Below are 18,612 nucleotides of genomic sequence, written 5' to 3' on the forward strand. Positions count from 1 at the left end.
TGTTAGTACAAAATGTAGACAGCAGACTGCAGACCGGATACAAAATATAGACTGCAGAGTGGGTAAAAAATGCAGACTGAGAATCTGAAGAGTTTTTACGTCTGGTATATAATAACATGTCATCTTACAGCTTACCGAGCGTCACGCAATCGCTTTTCCGCGATCAGCCTTCACGATTATTTGCACTATTGTGGAAAATTCCTGGCCCATTTCTTGATGAAAATCGATCGTAATATAATTTCAAGCCTTCGACATAGTTGGTTGGTGTAATTTCTGTACAGATTTTACCAATGTAATAAAAGTAGATGACGTGAATAATAGTGATGGTAAAGCAAGCTTAAAACGGCAACAATCGCCAGAAACTACAACGGATACACAGGGTATGAGTAAGTTTTATTGATTTTACGAGAAAAATCCTCATATTTCGAAATATTCATCGTTGTAAATCGACCATATTTCGTTCCCTATACTATTCCTTATAACGTGTTCAAATTTTCAACGGTTCCTAGCATAACTTACTCTGAGTCACACAACGCGTGACGCGTTCGTGAATTAATCGTTGGCTCTTTCTCGAGACGTGACCTTGGGTTGCCTGTGACAAGACAATTGCGTAAACAATACTTAACATAATAACATTATACACAAAAAACACGGGATTTTAGATCATGTATTTATTATAAAAGAATGTCCATACAACTACAATGAAAAAAAAAACATAAGATTCACCTTTCTGATCATGAAATTAATACCATTCGCACTGTTATCGTAGCTACGTTCCCTGGCATCAAGTGAATCCAACAAGGCGTCTTTCTTCACAAGCAGTTTGCATCCATTTGAATTTTGTTCTTCAGTCTCACGGTAGTAGTGTTGTTCAATAGATTGCATAGAGTATATGCAGTTTGGTTTCAGATTTCAGATTTTGCTTTTTACAACTAGTTAACGTTTTCAACTAAGACATTGGCATACTTAACATACAAGACATACAAGGCATTCAATGCTTTCATGGCTTTCAAGCGTTCACGATTCAGTTCGTTCCAAAATTACCGCTCAATAGCATCTTTTGTGTGGATTGGCCGCGAACAATACGACTTGTGTATGCGTCTATAAGTATTTTGAGCGTTTGCGACATAATGCTCCAGATGATCGTAATCCAAACACATTGAAATACAAAACGACTGACAAAATAGTTTTATGGGCAAAAATCTCGTGTTCGTCATGTGACCCGGCCCTGTCCGTGCATGACAACGTCAATCATCATCAAGATAGCACGCGTGGTCAGCATGTGAACACCTCATTGGATCACAGTTAGTTGTCATGGTGTTGAGGGCCCAATGACCTCTGGGTACTATTGCGCAATTTTTCCATTTTGTGGCGGAGGAAAAAAAAAAAAAAAAGACCAAAAAAAAGGCATTTTATGACTGGGCTACCACAGGTATCCCAGTAAAAAAGACGACAAAAAAACAAAGGCATTTTATGACTGGGCTACCACAGGTATCCCAGTAAAAAGACGACAAAAAAAAAAGGCATTTTAAGACTGGGCTACCACAGGTATCCCAGTAAAAAAAAAAGGGGACAAAAAAACAAAGGCATTTTATGACTGGGCTACCACAGGTATCCCAGTAAAAAAGACGACAAGAAAACAAAGGCATTTTATGACTGGGCTACCACAGGTATCCCAGTAATCATTTTCCACGTCTCAGCACATAAATTTACCTCGCGACTCTTACCTCGAAATCCGGCCCTTCAACTAGCCTTGCAGCGGCAATCCATTTTGATCTCAATAAATTATAGCATCTGCGTTTCCACATCGTATTCACGCATCTCGGCATATTAGGCTATTTAGGCACTGTCTGGAAACGCATGAAGATCTCGAAACGCGCGGCTGTCTCTTAACGCGTGATTGGAACCCTCGTGTGATTGACGACTAGTCCGATTTGTCCAATTATTCATATTCAAATATGGCTAAATTTTTAAATACTCATTGGTATTATTGTCCGATATGAAAAAATCGACAATTCTCAGAAAAAAAGAAACGATGTTTGTACTTGAAAATAGGTCAGAATGAATATGTTATTTATTTTATAAAAAGCGTACCTTACAAAATATCGTTCCTAATAAAAGAAACGACTTGTCTTAAATAAAACAAGACATTTCCTAAAAAGTGGTCACAGTTGCGTTGTTGTTTTCCTAGAGAGATTGATGCTTGCTCCCACTTATCGCTCTAAATGTTTAGAGTTCGTTACAAATTGTCACGTGGGCTTGACGTTATGTTAGCAACAGGTTTTTTTCTAGCATTTCTGCTTGTCCTTCCGCAAATCATAACAACCGTAAAAACTGCGGTCGCCATCAAGATTAATCCTTTTGATTCCATTTTGTTGGACCGCCCATTTTTTACCTGAATCGTTAAAACCGGTGAGATGACTTCATATCGTTCAGCATGATAAGGAGGGGGTGTAAATTTGTGGTTAATTCACGTTTCTTTTCCTCAGCACTGATGTCATCTTAGCTTTTCAAAGAAACGTTGATAATCTTGATGTCGTCGTACGGTTTATCGTCCTTAGGATTTGTCTTCACCTTACTTATCTCTTGCACCACGTCCATTCCTTTGACGACGCGGCCGAACACAGTGTGCTTGTTGTCAAGCCACGGCTGTTGTGACAAGAAGGAAAAAAAAATGAACTAACTTTTAATAAGTCAGTGGTGCAAGGTACTTGGAAAGAAAGGTGATAAAACCGAGGTAATCACAACAGCCAATCAGATCAGGCGAACAGCCTAAAGCGCGGGAAAACGAGGGATACCACGTCGGACTTGATTTTTGTTTAGCATCTGATTGGTTGGGTAAAAGATGAGGCGAGTTTTCTCGACCAATCGAAAGGTTAAAAGAGCTACACTGGGTATAGGCCCATATACGATAGGTTAGGGAATTTCAAGGTTGCGCGCTTCCCCGCCACACAGAAGCTCTTACAACGCGTACCCATATATCATCTTCACAGTATCAGCTTTCTAAATTTTTTTTTGAAATTGTAATAGTTGTTCTCGTGTCAAACTCTACCCCCTCCGTAGCAGGCTACTGTCCCTTGAAATTCAAAGTTAAAGAAAACCTCAACTGAATGGGTGAAATAAATTGCAAACGTTTTAAGTGAAAAATCTGTCGTCCCCTTTTCTTTGAACACACCATTGTCTGAAGAACGATTTCAAACTCCGTTTTCTCTCTGGTGTACTTACCGTTGGTACAACAGTGATGAAGAACTGCGAGCCGTTTGTGTTCGGTCCTGCATTAGCCATGCTTACTGTAAATGGTCGATCGTGTCGCAAGTTTCTATGAAACTCGTCTTCAAACTCACCACCCCAGATAGATTCCCCTCCAGTGCCATCACCTGATTTACAGAAAAATAAAATCATATAGTTGTAGTCTTGCAGATTTCTCGAAAAAAGTTAAATCGTGATTTGGATGGAAAAGGTGTCTTTTTTTCCCTCAATGAAGTTCCACTGTCCAAAGGCTAACATGCCAGTTTTAAACCTATAACTCACATAACTGACCAAAAAATGATTTCTCCTTGCAGTTTCCGTACACTATTAAGCAGAAAAGTTATGAGAATAAAGAAAAATATCAACCATGGGATACTACATGATTAAAGACCAAAATCTCAAAACTAAAGTTGAGAAATATAATTTGGTCAGTAAGGAGAATCACCACTGAGATCTTTGAGCAGAAACGGGAAACAAGGAGACAAAAAGAATCACATGGCTGCGGGGAGACCGAGATAAAATTGGCTCAAGTAACTTGAAAAGGACACACCTCAAGGAACTGTCTTGACTTTCAGGGAAATTGTACCCCTTGCAAATTTCCTCGATAAAGTCTCGGTCAAGTTTTTGTTGCTTGAGAGGAAATGGAGATTAACCCTTTAACTCCCAGATGAAATTTGTGATTCTCCTTACTGTCAACCATACAATTCTCATAATGTTGGTTCAGAGAATTTAGTATTGGATCAACTTATTATTCCCAAAGTGATATTTTTCTTTATTCTCATCACTCATTTTAATATTGTAAGGAGAAATTCTGTCCATTCATGGGAGTTAAAGGGTTAACTCGTTTCTTACCTTCTGGATCACCAGTTTGTATCATAAACTGATGAATAACACGGTGGAAAATGTGCGTGTTGTAATAACCATTCTCGCTGTGGGTTGAGAAGTTTTCTACAGTTTTAGGACACCTGGACGTAAAAATGATAAAAAATTAACCATGAATAGAAATTGAACAAAAAGATTTATTTAAATAGAAATGGTAAGTTTTGAGCTCGGTAAAGAAATAGAGAAATATTTTTTTCGTCTTGTCACGAGCGTGGGACAAAGAAAAAATTCTGCGTTCCCAGGAGGAAAGGGCTCCGATGCTCTACAACTGAGCCACAGTGACTCTACGCGAGTTCCATTACGAAGTTTATATAACATTCTTCCTGCATACTGCTGGGATCAGCACGGTGTCCCATGCTCGTGACAAGACGAAAACATCTCTTACTAAGACGTATTTATTTTTCATCTTAGTAAACCAGGAAAATTGACGATGACATGGTCTCGCGATAAGGGTCGGTATCGAGATAGCGTGGTCGTTATCTATCATTGATCGTTTCGTTTCGGCTGCTGTATGGTTAAATCTTCGTCACCGATGCGGCTGTATAAGTATGGGTCATTGCCGACGTAGCATGGTGGCTAGCTGCTATTGGAGCGTTTTTCGCGCTCCTATTGGTGCACACGGTTCCTCTTTGGTGATCAAAGACAAGCAGTGCAGCAGTTGAAATGTAAGATCAAGTCTAAATCTTGATATTAATAATTTCACAAAAAATTAAATTAAAACAGTGTACTTTCCTTTTGTCTGCTCTGAAATCAATACAAAAATAGAATTAATTTGACTTACTCTTGGCTGAACAGTTTAAAGGTAATGTCGCCCATTGTTGTGTGAAGAGTGGCCAGTTCAGGTAGTTTCTTTGTTCCTTCAGACCCCTAAAGTGACACAAAGGAGGAGCGTCAGTTTTGTGGATTAAAAACTTTTTTATTCTTTAACTACATTTCAAGAGTTTTAATTTCCGTTAGAATTAACTGTAAAAAGAGCTTTTGAAGCTACCTGCAAATTGCTTCCCACGAAAAAAATAATGATAAAAAAATTAACCAAAACAGAACAAAAAAAGAGTCTAAAAAACCTTTTAAGGTAGCTAAGATCGTCTTATTTTCTGGCGACCGAGCACTGCCGCCAGAGTGGGTTGATAAGGTCGAGGGAGTGTAGCAGGTTACAGTGGTGAGCTGGTGAGATGACAAATTAAGTGGGGGCGAGGTATTTCTCGACCTCACCAATCCAATATGGCGGCTAAGATTCTCACTCGAAATATTTCGCTCTCAGTCACAGGATGAAAAAATACGCTTGCTATGCAAGCTAAGGTGCCAGTTCACTGATAACAAAACGAACTATATTATCTACTAGATAAAAGTTCATCTGGTGCACGGCTCTATCCACTGTGTGTTGTAAATGAAAGACTTCGAAGGTGATCAGGTCGAAAGACTATGATTTCTACTTGAGGTTAATTTTTTAGCGACGAGTAGAATTACTTTGAACGCGTAAAAAAAGCGTGAGGTGTTTTTTAAGTACGAAGAGCATCGAAATGAAAATAATCAATTAAAATTGAACAAGCATGATGAAGAATTGAGAAGAGTCACTCAGATTGGAAATTTTTGAACTTGGAAGATTTAACCTAACAATTTCCAAGATAAAATCAGAGCTGCATGCACCTAAGACGTCACTTGCCTGAGTAGCTGCAAGAATCTCCTCTCTGGAAGGTTTCTCGTTGAAAACATCACGATCGCTTTCGCCACTGAAAGAAAAAATTAGAAAAACCTGCTAATATATAGACCACTTTTCAGAATACATCCTCGCATGAAAAGTGTTTCCAGTTTTCTACTACATGGAGGAGACTACTCGAACACTACTACTTAACACTAAGACTATCTTTGAGTTTCATTGTCCATGGAAGATGCTTATTCAGACAGAGTTCCCTTTATTTTTCATGTATCCAGTGTGATCAAATCTTTATTCGTGTGTATTAAAATGTTTATGCCTAAGGGCAGGTGTTTTATTAATGTTCATCTTACAGCTCTCGTATCTATTTTGACCCTGTTGTCGTAAAAGTCGATAAATACGAGCCTCAGGAATTTATAGGAGGAAACAACCACCACCAAGTGGTAAGTGCCGATTACATCGCTACTGAATACAAAGACCTTAAAGTATATATTTGCGTAAAGGACCGGCGTAGGTGAACACTTGAAACAAAAGGCAAACACCCTTGAGTCATCGCACGGCTGCATTCCGCGTGTGGAGTTCAGCTCTTTTGTTCTACCTCTGTGTTATATTCATCCCCTAAATCTGTTTTGAACTGGGTTTCGTTTGGAAACACGTTTAGCCAACACCCTTTTATTAACCATTTCGTAGTCATTTTTTTAATTAAAAAAAAAACATTTATGTTAGCGTATCGAGTGGTATGTTGTTCGCCCCAATCAGGTCGCAGCATTAAGGTATGTATTTTGCACCAAAAAGATCACATCGTTTGGGTATGCTTGCACCAATCAGAGTATTGTCCCTCATGCCAATAATGTCATGAAATACCGCAATATGTTGCGACAGAATTAACCCAACATTGACGCACATCAAGATCAACAAATTAACAAAGATGATGACCGATATGAATATGGAAGCTATCTTCGTAGTAATGAACACTCCTTGAGCAGTAGTGAAAACAAGGCCTGAAAAAAAAATCAGGCCTGTTCAGAATAATGAAAATAATAGTAAATTAGCAAAGTTTGCGACTTATGATGGTTTTATGGTGAAAAAAAAAAAATACTTGCTTTTCTCAATTTATCAAGCCGACGGTCAAAAATGCCAACCTTATTTGCCGAATTTCACCTAAAAAAAAAACCAAATCTACTGGCAGACTCCAAAACGTGTCGGTTAAACATCGTTACAACAATACTCAGCCTTGCTTCCCTACGAACTGACACCACATAAAGGAAGCAGTTTATGGATTTTCGAATATTCCCGCTGCATCGCCGCTAAACAACCTCTTTTCATTGATGAGGAGTTTCACCTCTGATTCGGAACTGCGATTGGTTCATATCTTACTACATAAAAGTCACGTCTCGAAATTTATTCATCAGAACTGAAAGGAGCCAGTGATACACAGACGGAAGTGAAAAGAAAGCATTCATCGTGGCTACAGGCAGTGTTAACACATATATGTACGGTTACCAAACGGCTGCTTGCTGAAAATTGTTTGTTGAACAACTACCCGATGTTGGTAAGTTGTTCCCGATCCCAGAGAACGAGATACCGCCAAATTTCGCCAAATACGAAACAATTCAAGGCACCCTTCCATAATATTACAACATTTTAATACACGTACTAATTTGTCTTTGCAAGTGCTGGGAAAAGACTCACCTCAAATCAGGTTGCCTGCTTGAAAATATGTAAAATCTGTTTTTCTTCGATGCTGTGCAAAACAACATTGGATCAGGGCCTACAGTTTGAAGCGAAGGGTTTTCTGATGCCTCCATTTCCTGTGATAGTACAATAGAATAAAGACAAAAACGCTGCTTGTTTCCTCGAAATCATTATCGTGACCCACTTTATAAAACTGCCGTTTAACCAAACTAAAGACCTCGAAATTTTAGTGAATTATCGAGACTGAGAAAAGTTTTAACATAGATAGCTTAGTTTACACAAGAGCCTTACCACTCGCATTTTAAACATTAATTTTTCCGAGAACAGTTGAATTTCCTAGACATCTTTAGGAAGTTGCTAGTAAAATTTTTCGATTTTAATTGCCCAATCAAAAACAAGTAAGAACGTCCAAGAATACACCGAAGTTGTTGGGTAACGGACGCCGTTGCGCGTACCTAAAGGCCTTTGAGAAACCTTCAACATGCCTCATTTCTCTCACCAAAATGACGCCCTAGCTAGTACGTGATACCTTAACAAAGGGTTTGTTACCGTTTCAATTGAAAACATCCTTTGAGCAAAAAAACTGTCAGTTCATTGAACACCGATCCAGTACAGTGACGTTTGACAAGACAGTGCTCAGGAACTGTTCATGTAGCACACTGAAGTTGCAATCAAGACACTGCAAAATAGTCTTGGGCATATCAGGTTCAGTGTGCGACAAAAAATCTAGAGCGTAATCTTTTGTTGATTTGGTGGGAAGTTCACGTAATAAAAGGCAGGGGAAAAACCGAAGTGTTTTGCAGAATGAAACAGGAATATTCACCATTGTGACTGCAGCTTTACTTTTCTTGGCCTTGCCTTGATGTAGAGCGAGTTGAACAAAACGAACATTCTCCATCTAAAAGTAGGAAGGAAACAAAATTGACATCGCTATGTGCATAGACATCGGCACAGCCGGTTTAGGCAGTAAGCAGTATTTTATAGCCGTGGTGCTAGCTGTCATCATAAACAAAATGCAAGTCACTCGGTATCTCCCGCCACACTTGATTTGGAAGAAGTAGAGGAATTAATATGGGTGAAAATTGGAAAAACAGCTGCAGAAGTCGCGACAAATGACAAGCATTTGCCGCCATGTTGTCTTCTCTCAACAGTCCGCATCGAGGAGAAGACTGGTAATGACAATTCGTTAGAGATACTGCATCTCAACCGAGAACGGCATCCTCTTAACCCTTCAACTCCCATAAGTGATCAAGACAAAATTTCTCCTTACAATATCGATACAATATCAAGCAGACAGGTGATAAGAATAAAGAAAAATATCAACCAAGTGATTGTTAAATGATCCAATACCAAATTCTCCATACTGACAACAAGAAAACTGTATTGCAGACAGTAAGGAGAATTGCTAGTGAGATCTTGGGAGGAAAAGGATTAAGAAGCAATAAAACACGACCCTCGGATTGTTAGCTGATCCAATACCAAATTCTCCATACTAGCAACATGAGAACTGTATTGCAGACAGTAAGGAGAATTTCTTATGAGATCTTGGGTATAAAAGGGTTAAGAAGCATTAAAACACGACCCTCGGCGTGCTGTCATCTCACCTTGCCTATTGTTCTTACACATCTGTTCGTGTGAAGGTTGATAACTGTTGGTAAGAAAACATTTAAATGATTATACAATGGAGCGCTTTTTGATTCAATGAATGTCGTAAAACTACGACCAAAGTCATCACAAAGACCAATCAGAGCAGAGGAAATTAACGCCAGGAGCGAATCAGAATTCAGCCCCAAAACAAGCAAAACTGCGTAAAGCGCGGGAAAACGAGCGGGAAAAACGTGCGGGAAAACGCGGGTGAGTCAGTTGCGCATGACCTGTGTTTGACCGCTGGGTTGACATTGCGTTGTGTTCTTACGTAAAACGTGTCTCTCTCCATCCTGAGGTATAAACGGCTGCAAATAGTAGCTAGAAGTAGTTTAGTAGTCAAACACAGGTTTACTCCAGTTTTTTTCTCAAAGGCTTTCCTTAATTTAGTCGGTCGGTCTCGGTCAAGATGAACGTACCTTTGATTCCTAGCATTGTGGCATACAGCACGAAATATCCACTATCATCAAATACTAAATGGAGATTTAAAAAACCAATTAATTGAATTAGAAGTTTATTACGAGAGGTATACAAGAAAATCGTAAAATTTGAAAATTCATTAACAATTAAAACCTGTTTCATTCTCCGTATTGCTCGCCGTGCAAGTGTATAGACGATCGATAAAAATTGTTTCACGAGAACCTTAGCTTATAAAAATGATACTAAATATCAAATGATTTCATACCTACATTACAGAAACGCAAAGTATCCGTTTTTTCTAAGTCTCTCTCTGTTGCCATGCGTCTACCAAATTCCATATCAGGAAGTTGCTGTTTTTGCTGGAGAAAATAAATGCAATGAAGACTTGATAAGTCGAACGCCCAACTGCCTCAAGTAGACTGTGATGGCAAAAACCAGAACTTCCCATGTTTTGCTGCTGTCAGTTTATTCCCTAATAAAGAGGCTCACCAGTCTTTTCCAAATTTCGTACCCGCGTACGAATCGACACAAACTGGGTGCGAATCACGAACTGACTGAGAAAGAGACGTCCGTGAGTACGAAACGACTTACAATGCCACTCGCGTGTCATGCGACTCACGTGCAATGCCACTCACGCGTAATAAGAACTACACGCGCTATATGACCGTGTTTTTCAATGCATGCGGTAACTGTAAGATCATACTGGAAACTGTGATTCAAAATAAACATACTACAGAAATCCGTTTTTTCGTCGCTTCACGAGCGTGGAACAAAAAAGAATCTGAGCTCCCAAAAGCAATCCAAAAGCAAACCATCATATTCCGCGCTCTTTTGTTCCAAATTCACTATTTACATTGTACGCTGACATTACAAAATTGAATTTTGTTTAATTACCTGTTGCATCTCTGTAAATACTTGCAGTGACTCGTCAAATACCCGTGTTTTCTTCCCAGTTAAAAATCTGAACACTCTTACCTTTAGAGACAAAATAAGACAAAATGATCCTGGTGAACAAAACGTCTTGGAGTCATAAGGTATACAGAGGGCAAATTGTCTTGGGTGATACTAAGTTCAAATTTATCTTTAGTTCTACGGACTCAAACTTGAATTACAGCTGATACACAGATCCACCTTCATATTCCTCAAAGGAAGAACATAGGCTTGATTGGAGTAAAGGGGAGGAGGGTTTTTTTTTTCCGGATTACGTTTAAGTCAAAATTTTGGAAGATAAATACGCTCTAGTATTATTGGCTCAATTTTATTTCATCTAGTATTCAGACAGATGCACATACCTTTCTGTCCATTGCTAGTGTGGCAAATAATTTTCCATCTGGTGAGAATGCTAAAGATATGGGAAACGTCTTGCACTGAAAAAAATTAAAAAATGTATCTTCATAAAATGGTTCCTAACACTGAACAGCTCACCTTGAAATGCAAAAAAGCCATGGATTCACCCACATGTACATTTAGAGTTCACTGAACTTGTTATAAGTTTTCTTCTCTAGCTAACCAACCAGTATATACAGATGCTCCTCACCCTTAGCGACCAAGACAGAATTTCTCCTTACAATATCAATACAATATCAAGCAGACAAGTGATGAGAAAAAGAAAAATATCAATAAGGGGATTATGATCCAACACCAAATTCTCCAAACTAACATTACAAGAAATGTATGGCAGACAGTAAGGAGAATTACTAATGTGATCTTGGGAGTTTAAGGGTTAAAAAAATTGAGGAGAATGGAAGGGAGCAGCTAGTTTCATGCCAAATTTGAATCACACACACGGATGCCAGAAAACCATTCATCAGTATTTTAACTATTCAGCCACAAGTTATTAACTAAAAACAACTAATTTCACATGAAATTCTGAGCTGCATCAAAGGTGTTTTAGCCTACTACCAGTTTGTCCTCTCTTCCACTCCTCCACTCACCATAATAAATTCAAAGAGGTCCGTATCTGTCTTAAATTCAAAGTTGACATTTTTGGGGAACTGTACATCATGTTTGATACCAGACCAGTACTCAATCATGCCTGCCTCATCTGCTGACACAGCCACATCATAAACAGCATTGTACTGTTGAAAGAAAAAAAATATATTAAATTCCATCATTAACAAGATCCTTTTTGGAAGACAAGATGGTTGACTAAAAACATTATCCCTTTAACCCCTGAGGGTGATTGACATCTAATTTCTCCTTACAATTTTGCCCTTGAATTACAAATTAAGGTCATGAGAATAAACTAAATGATCAGCAACTAAAGAAGCTCTTGATTATTAATCAAATTCTCCTTATAAGAACCTAGGAAATGTATACAGAATAGTATGGAGAATATGCATACTGATGTTTGGGTACAAAAGGTTAAAATACCTTGATAAATGTGATTGGTTTTGTATGAAGATTTACTGTGTGAAGGGGTGTGCTGCTCCCTCTTCCATCATAAACATGGATCATTCCAGTCTCTTTCTCTGAGCTAAGAGAAAAATAATTCAGTAGATTTGAGACACAAAGCTAAGAATCTAAATACTTTGGGTAACTTATGAGAACTATACCGAGAAACACACTGTTCCTTTAGTTAGCATGCTGGGTGTGGATCAAAATGTCCATGTTTAAGCCTTGCCTGGGTTATCAGATGCATTCTTGAGCAAGAAATTTTAGTCTCACAGTGCCTCTCTACATTTAGGAAAGAGTAATATGAAACTATCAAGGGAATTTTCACACCTGCTTGGGCTACTTACAGTAAATTACCAGTTTGTATCCAAAGGAGAGGGGGAACAGTGGCATTACCCTAATTCACTTGGATCAATGTCGGTACCTGAGCAACTACCCACCCACCCCTTCCCTGACCAAACAACAGTCAACTGATAACAAGTTAGGATTGCTGAAGGTTAAGGTTAAGGTTAAGCATGCATAACAGAACAATTTTAGGATTCCATCCTCTCAAGACAGCAAGAATTACGCTGTACTTGGATGTAGGCCTTGTTGTGTGCCATCTTCCTCAGCCTTTGGCTTCAGCTGATAACACAAACATCAGCCTTGATAATCCTTGCTTTAATATTCAACCTTATTAAATAATTGTCAGTTATCATGACAGCTAATTCCGCACCATGCAACAGCAGCCACTGCAGCTCCAGGCGGGAAAATCCATTCACATCGCCCAGGTTCATAATTCAGTCTTAACATGTTGATCATATCTGAGAAAGATAAAAAAAGAATCTTCAGTTTACCATTTCATCCCTAAGATCTGATAACTATGGGAGCTTAAGGGTTAACCCTCCAACTCCCAAGATCTCATTAGTAATTCTCCTTACTATCTGCTCCGTAGTTCTTGTGATGTTGGTTTGGAGAATTTGGTATTAGATCAACTTATAATCCCCTAATTAATATTTTTCTATATTCTCATCACTTGTCTGCTTGATATTGTATTGTTATTGTAAGGAGAAATTTGGCCTTGGTCACTCGTGGGAGTTAAAGAAACATAAGACTGAAGGAGAGGAAAGAAACAGAAAGGTTTTCAAACTATTTTCAAGTATAAAGTCTAAAGTTATCCATTGTACATCTGCCACAAATGGAAACAGAACAAGCAAGCAAGCAACCAAAGATTTAAAGATATACTTCAGCTTTAACCATATTCCATATCATGAAGGTTCATTGGTTTCTAGGGTATTATAAAAATGAAAACAGTTCTAAAATTTCCTCTCTGAAGCACTGTGGTTCACATCAAGAACATTAAAGGGCATGTAAACCCAAAAATACATGTTTTTCTTATACTATGTAAAAAGTGGCGTAGAAAACGAATTTGAAATTAGTTTTGTCCAATTCGACTTATTTTAGGAGAAAATCGGCATTTTCAACTGAAATTCCATTTCCGGTAAAAACAATAGCGAGAAGTCGTGACGTAAGCGGTGGAACCAAAATATTGCGCAACACATATTCCCCAGTAGAACTGGTGTGAGAGTTCGTGTAAGTAGCGGTAGTTCGGAAGATATTTTTTCAGAAGATAGCGACTCGAATGCCTTAAGCTTAGTACATGACAGCGCTGGGGATAATCCAGAATCTTCAGGAGAGTCTGGGCCACGTCCTTAACAATATGAGCCGCGTAGGGTTCACCGAAGCGATCCGCACGAAGACAGTACAGAACATGTCGACAGCGATGCGACCGTCTCGGAAACTCAGACTGGTATTTAATTTACTTTGTGATCTATTTGTATTTAACATGAAAATGCAATAAAGCGAGGGTAAAATCTAAAGGAATGCAACAGAATTTTTTTAAACTTGAGCTTCTGAGAGTGTTTTATATAAAATTATCAAAGGTGCTAGTGTGGAACTTGTCAACCAATGCCGACAACTCATGAAAGTGTTTGTTGTACGGAAATCGGGCAATTGTGACAAAATGGCCTGAAACCCAGATAAGTTGTATCACTGAGCATCCAGGTTTTCAGTCAATTTGCCTCGATTTCTGGGTGCTGGAGACGGCCAAGTACGCTTACAGGCAGCAGCAAAGCACAAATAATCACACCGGAAACGACTGAGCTAAATATTTTCTGTTTCATCTGTTTTGTTACATTTTGAGATCGATTTACTTGAGTTGTTTCTGCCATTGATTTAATAATACAGTACTAGAGCTGGTTGTTTTTCGCTTCTTTCCTGGCAGGAATTTCGCTAAATTGCCTACAGATAGCTTGTTCGTTGGTGTTGGGGATATCTCGGCAAACACTTTAGGGTCGCTGTGCTATCTTGTGCGGTAAACAATATCCTTCATCTCAGAAGCATTTCCATCGATAAACAAGTTGTATCATGTACATTTCCTTGTGTGGCCTTCATAATTATCCAACCCTGTTTGTGTTTGCTTCGATTTGAAATATTGAAAAGATAGTTTTGCAAGCTGAAATCAGGATCTTTTAAGTTGTACTCAAAATGATGAATATTGTCCTACTGACCTTTGAATGTATTTTCGCTGCTGTGAAAACCGCGACACAAATTCTTCTGCTGTTTCTCTGCAGGGTTTCTCAAAGGAAGCACTAAGTGGGGCTGGCATGGATTTTCTTATAGAACATAAGGGTTGATTATGGGATCCTGTATAGAATTCTTTGTATAGAACCGACAAAATTCCAGATCACGTTATTACACACTGATATCAACGAATTCTCTTTCTTTGATACGTGTTTCGAATTCAGGCAAAGGTTCAGACATGTCAGTGTCTTTTACGGGCTCAGCGCTGGCTCCCAAACAACTGGCTTCCCCATAATCTTTCATTAGATGAGAAAAAAGATGTTTTTAGAGAACCAATAAAGCTATTGTTGTTTAATTAACGAAACGTTCTCATGTAAATCGATTTTGTACTTTCTCTGTTGACCTCTAACTTTTGAAGAGCTCAACTTCTTTCTCAGTTTGGTCAGCCACTTCCGAATCCTTGTCGTCTGCCGACTGTATGGGTTGTTTTTTCGTCTTCCGAATAATTTGCTTCTGGTGAGGCCTGAATCGTCGGTACAGCACCAGGAAGAAAAATGACTGCTACAAACAACAGAACGTTCGAACGGCTCGACGAAATCGGCTATTTTCACTTGAACAAATTTCACAAATTGTCGCTTCAAATTTGCGTCATTTGGAAATATTTGCATTGTATGCCCAGTTTTGTTTGAATCAGTACAAAACTGGACGGCACAATGCTTCACCATTACGAAAAAATTGATTATATTGAAGTAAACTGTAAGTAAAAAAATAATGACGAGACCAGCAAACAACGGCTGTAGAAAAGACTCCTTCGTGCCTCACGCGATTATAAAACGAGACTTTGAAGGGTCCACCCGTGACGTCACAGGAAAGATGGCGCCATTCAAGATGGCGAATGTTTCGAATTTGGAAGAGCTTTTACAAAGTGAAAATGGACTTTTGAGAATAAACGAATGGTACCTTTGGTGTACTTGATATATTTACTAAACATCTATGTGAAAAGAAAATGAACGTTTTTTGGGTTTACATGCCCTTTAAAGACTTTAACTCCCAGAAGTGATAAACATGTACCTTCTTTCTATGATATCTCTTAATAATCCCACAAACAGGTTAATTGAGAATGCTCAAATTAATCAGGTAAAAGTTGTTTTCTTGATTTAACACCACATTCTTATAACAATATCACAAGGAAATGTGTAGCAGCTAGAGGGGAGATTCAACAATCAGATCTGGGAGTTAACCCTCTACACCCCAACATCAGTATGCATATTCTCCATACTGTTCTCTATGCATTCCCTTGGGTGCTGACAAGGAGAATCTGTGTAACAATCAACAACTTCTTTAGCTGCTGATAATTTTCTTTACTCACATAACCATACTGCATGATTCAGGGGTGATATTGTAAGGAGAAATTAGATATTAGTCTCTTTCAGGGGTTAAAGGGTTAGAGGTTTAATAAGCCTTTAAGATAGTTGCCTGCTAGCTTTCAGTTGTAAAATTCTGGCCACCAACAGTCGATTTTTTTGGTCACAACCTTTAGATCCAAATAAAAACAGTTAGTGTATATAGCTTCTTTATGAATGATGATGTAAAGAATGTATTTTCCAAGCTCACCAAAGTTGACGACATCAAACACTTTCAGTGATTTATCCTCAGCTGTGGAACACATGATCTGTCCATCAGCACTTGCCGCAATACAATGAATCATTCCTGTATTGAAACGCAAAAGTGTATCAGCGTCTGAGTGTTAGTTTTATGGGTTTGTGACTTCTTGAGATTCAGTGGTTCCCATTTCATTGAGGTTAATCCTTAAACTCCCAAGATCAGACTGTTGATTCTCTCCTAAAGCTGTTACCCATTTCCTTGCAAATAAGTTACAAGAATTTGGTGTAAGATCAAGATTAAAACCTCTACCTGATAAGTTTGAGTATTCTCACTACCTGTTTCCTCAATACTGTATGGATATTATAGGGAGAAGTTACATATAAATCACTCTGGGGGGTTAAAGGGTTAAGTGTCCTGCCCACTAACACAGGAGGCTGGCAAACACAATTTTCATATTTTACTCCCAGAAATGATAAACATGTAACTTCTCCCAATAACTCTCTACTATCTCCAGCAATCAGGTAATGACAATACTTTAATTTATCAGGTTGAAGTTGCTATCTTGATCTTATGTCACCAAATCATTGTAACCAGTTTATAGGGAAATGTGTAGCAGCTAGATGGGAAAATCAACAATCAGATCTTGGGAGATAGAGGATTAACAACTGGGCTAGAGCATATACTGTACATGTAATACTAATGATCATGACCAATGCAACTGTTCACACAGTATCCCTAAAATCTTAATCACAAATTATTTAATACAAGTAGATCTTAGAAGATCCTGACAGTAAGCATCCATAGAGCAAAGAAAGTTCATCTGTACTGTATAGCTAAGTTGCTTATCAGAAAGAAAGGATACAAAGTTTGGGTGGAATTTAAGGATTCTGTTAGGAGGTCATCACAAGCTGTTCTCTTAAAAGTTTTCAAATTAAAAATTATAGTGCTATAATCATCTAGTTAGAAACCACGCTATCTTTTACACAGCTTCAATTTGGTTTTCAGCACAAAAAAAGTATAGTTGATTAGATTAAGTATAAAAAGTATGTCATCTTTTCTCACCCATATGTGCTTTGAAGTGCTTCACAAATTCAACTCCATCATCTTGTCTTTTCCAAAACTTGACGTGTCCATCACAACTTGCCGTTATGAGAAAATCCGTTCTGTGAAATGATGTCAAACATGATTAACCCTCTGACCCATTAGAGTGACTGGCATCTAATTTCTCCTTACAATATTGCCCCTAGGTTCATGGTCATTTTGATACAAAGTCGTTTCAATACAAAGTCGTTTCAATACAAAGTCGTTTCAATACAAAGTCGTTTCGATACAAGTTGAAGTCGATTCAGCCTAGTAGCTTCATAAAATGGCTCTTTTAGGAGCTGCTGTGTCCTGCTTTCATTGCTTTAGACTATTTCAGGTTGCTAAAACAGCTCTTTTAGGAGCCACCACATTTGCGAAACTGGGTATTGCAACTATGTTGAACGATTGAGTTGCTTAATTAATCAAGTTGAATTTCAGCTAATTTGTTGATTAGAAAACAACAAATCACCACACATATCAAAGATGAAAACTAACACACTTATACTGAACTTTTCTCGAGTTTACTTCTGTATCGAAACGTCAATTCAATACAAACTGAAATCTTCAGTTTGCATCAAATCAACTTTACATGTGTAATGAATCAACTTCCACTTGTATCAAAACGACCTTGTATCGAAATGACTTTGTATCAAAATGACCAGACACCCGTCCCTGAACCACACATTAAGTCCACCAGAATTTAAAAAATGATCACCAGCTAGAAGAATCTCTTGATTGTTAAACAAATTCCCTTTAAGTACCTTATGAGATGTATCAAGAATAGTAAGGAGAATATGTAAACTGATGTTGGGGTGTGAAGGGTCAAAATATTTTTTTTTCTGGATTGTAACCTCAATTCCAGGATAATTAAAAGCACTTACATAGTGACAAGTATATGTGAGACGACATCACGATGCATAAAGCTCTTCTCATAGGATTCAGCAGAAGGTAAGTTACACAGGTAAACTTCCTCAAACTCTAGGACTACAAAAGACAAAAAATAATTTTACAAGTGGTCATGAAGCATACACCTGACAAAGTTAGTTTGTCAGAGTGAAATTCAAGATCAATTTGATAGTCCCTAAGGTAATCTATAGTTTTCTCTTTGCTTCCTTTATGTTTAATGAAGTATGTAAGAGATCTTGAATAAATAAGGCTATGGGTCTACGTTCGCAATTATAGCATCTGCGTTTCTATAGCACATTCACGCATACAAATTATTCATCAAAAAGAGCGCGAATATCCCATCGGATCATACATTACATGTACCTCTCCTTTTCTTAGCTTTAGGAGGAGGTGCCGGCATTGGACCAATCACATCTTCTTCTTCGTCTTCTCCTTCGTCGGCGCTGTCCTCTGAAGAGTCCTTAGCACGTTTTCGCGTCTCTTCGTCCGCCATTTTGGAAATGAATGAGAAATTTGAT

At 38.3% G+C, this 18,612-nt stretch overlaps 1 protein-coding gene across 1 annotated transcript; it reads right to left on the bottom strand.

The window, feature by feature from the left end:
* Positions 1-2,056: 2,056 nt before the first annotated feature.
* On the bottom strand, positions 2,057-18,587 carry LOC131769600 (peptidylprolyl isomerase domain and WD repeat-containing protein 1). The gene is made up of 19 exons (XM_059085325.2): positions 18,458-18,587; positions 18,070-18,172; positions 17,168-17,268; positions 16,115-16,210; positions 12,654-12,741; positions 11,918-12,020; positions 11,479-11,622; positions 10,837-10,911; positions 10,439-10,519; positions 9,810-9,903; positions 9,544-9,597; positions 9,085-9,128; positions 8,304-8,378; positions 7,478-7,596; positions 5,795-5,861; positions 4,913-4,998; positions 4,102-4,214; positions 3,226-3,377; positions 2,057-2,649 (listed from the first exon to the last, which is right to left on the bottom strand). Exons 1-19 carry the CDS (start codon positions 18,585-18,587, stop codon positions 2,503-2,505), a joined length of 1,872 nt encoding a protein of 623 aa, XP_058941308.2. The 3' UTR covers positions 2,057-2,502.
* Between the last annotated feature and the right edge of the window lie 25 nt (positions 18,588-18,612).

Source organism: Pocillopora verrucosa, chromosome 12, assembly GCF_036669915.1.
Source record: "Pocillopora verrucosa isolate sample1 chromosome 12, ASM3666991v2, whole genome shotgun sequence".
NCBI classification, from domain to species: Eukaryota; Metazoa; Cnidaria; class Anthozoa; order Scleractinia; family Pocilloporidae; genus Pocillopora; species Pocillopora verrucosa.

Coding starts and splice junctions, on each gene's coding strand:
- LOC131769600 (XM_059085325.2), bottom strand. CDS start 18,587: ATGGCGGACGAAGAGACGCGAAAACGTGCTAAGGACTCTTCAGAGGAC. Junction 5,862..7,477: donor AGCAGGCAACCTGATTTGAG/GTGAGTCTTTTC, acceptor TTTTTCTTTCAG/TGGCGAAAGCGATCGTGATG. Junction 4,999..5,794: donor AGATTCTTGCAGCTACTCAG/GCAAGTGACGTC, acceptor GTGTCACTTTAG/GGGTCTGAAGGAACAAAGAA.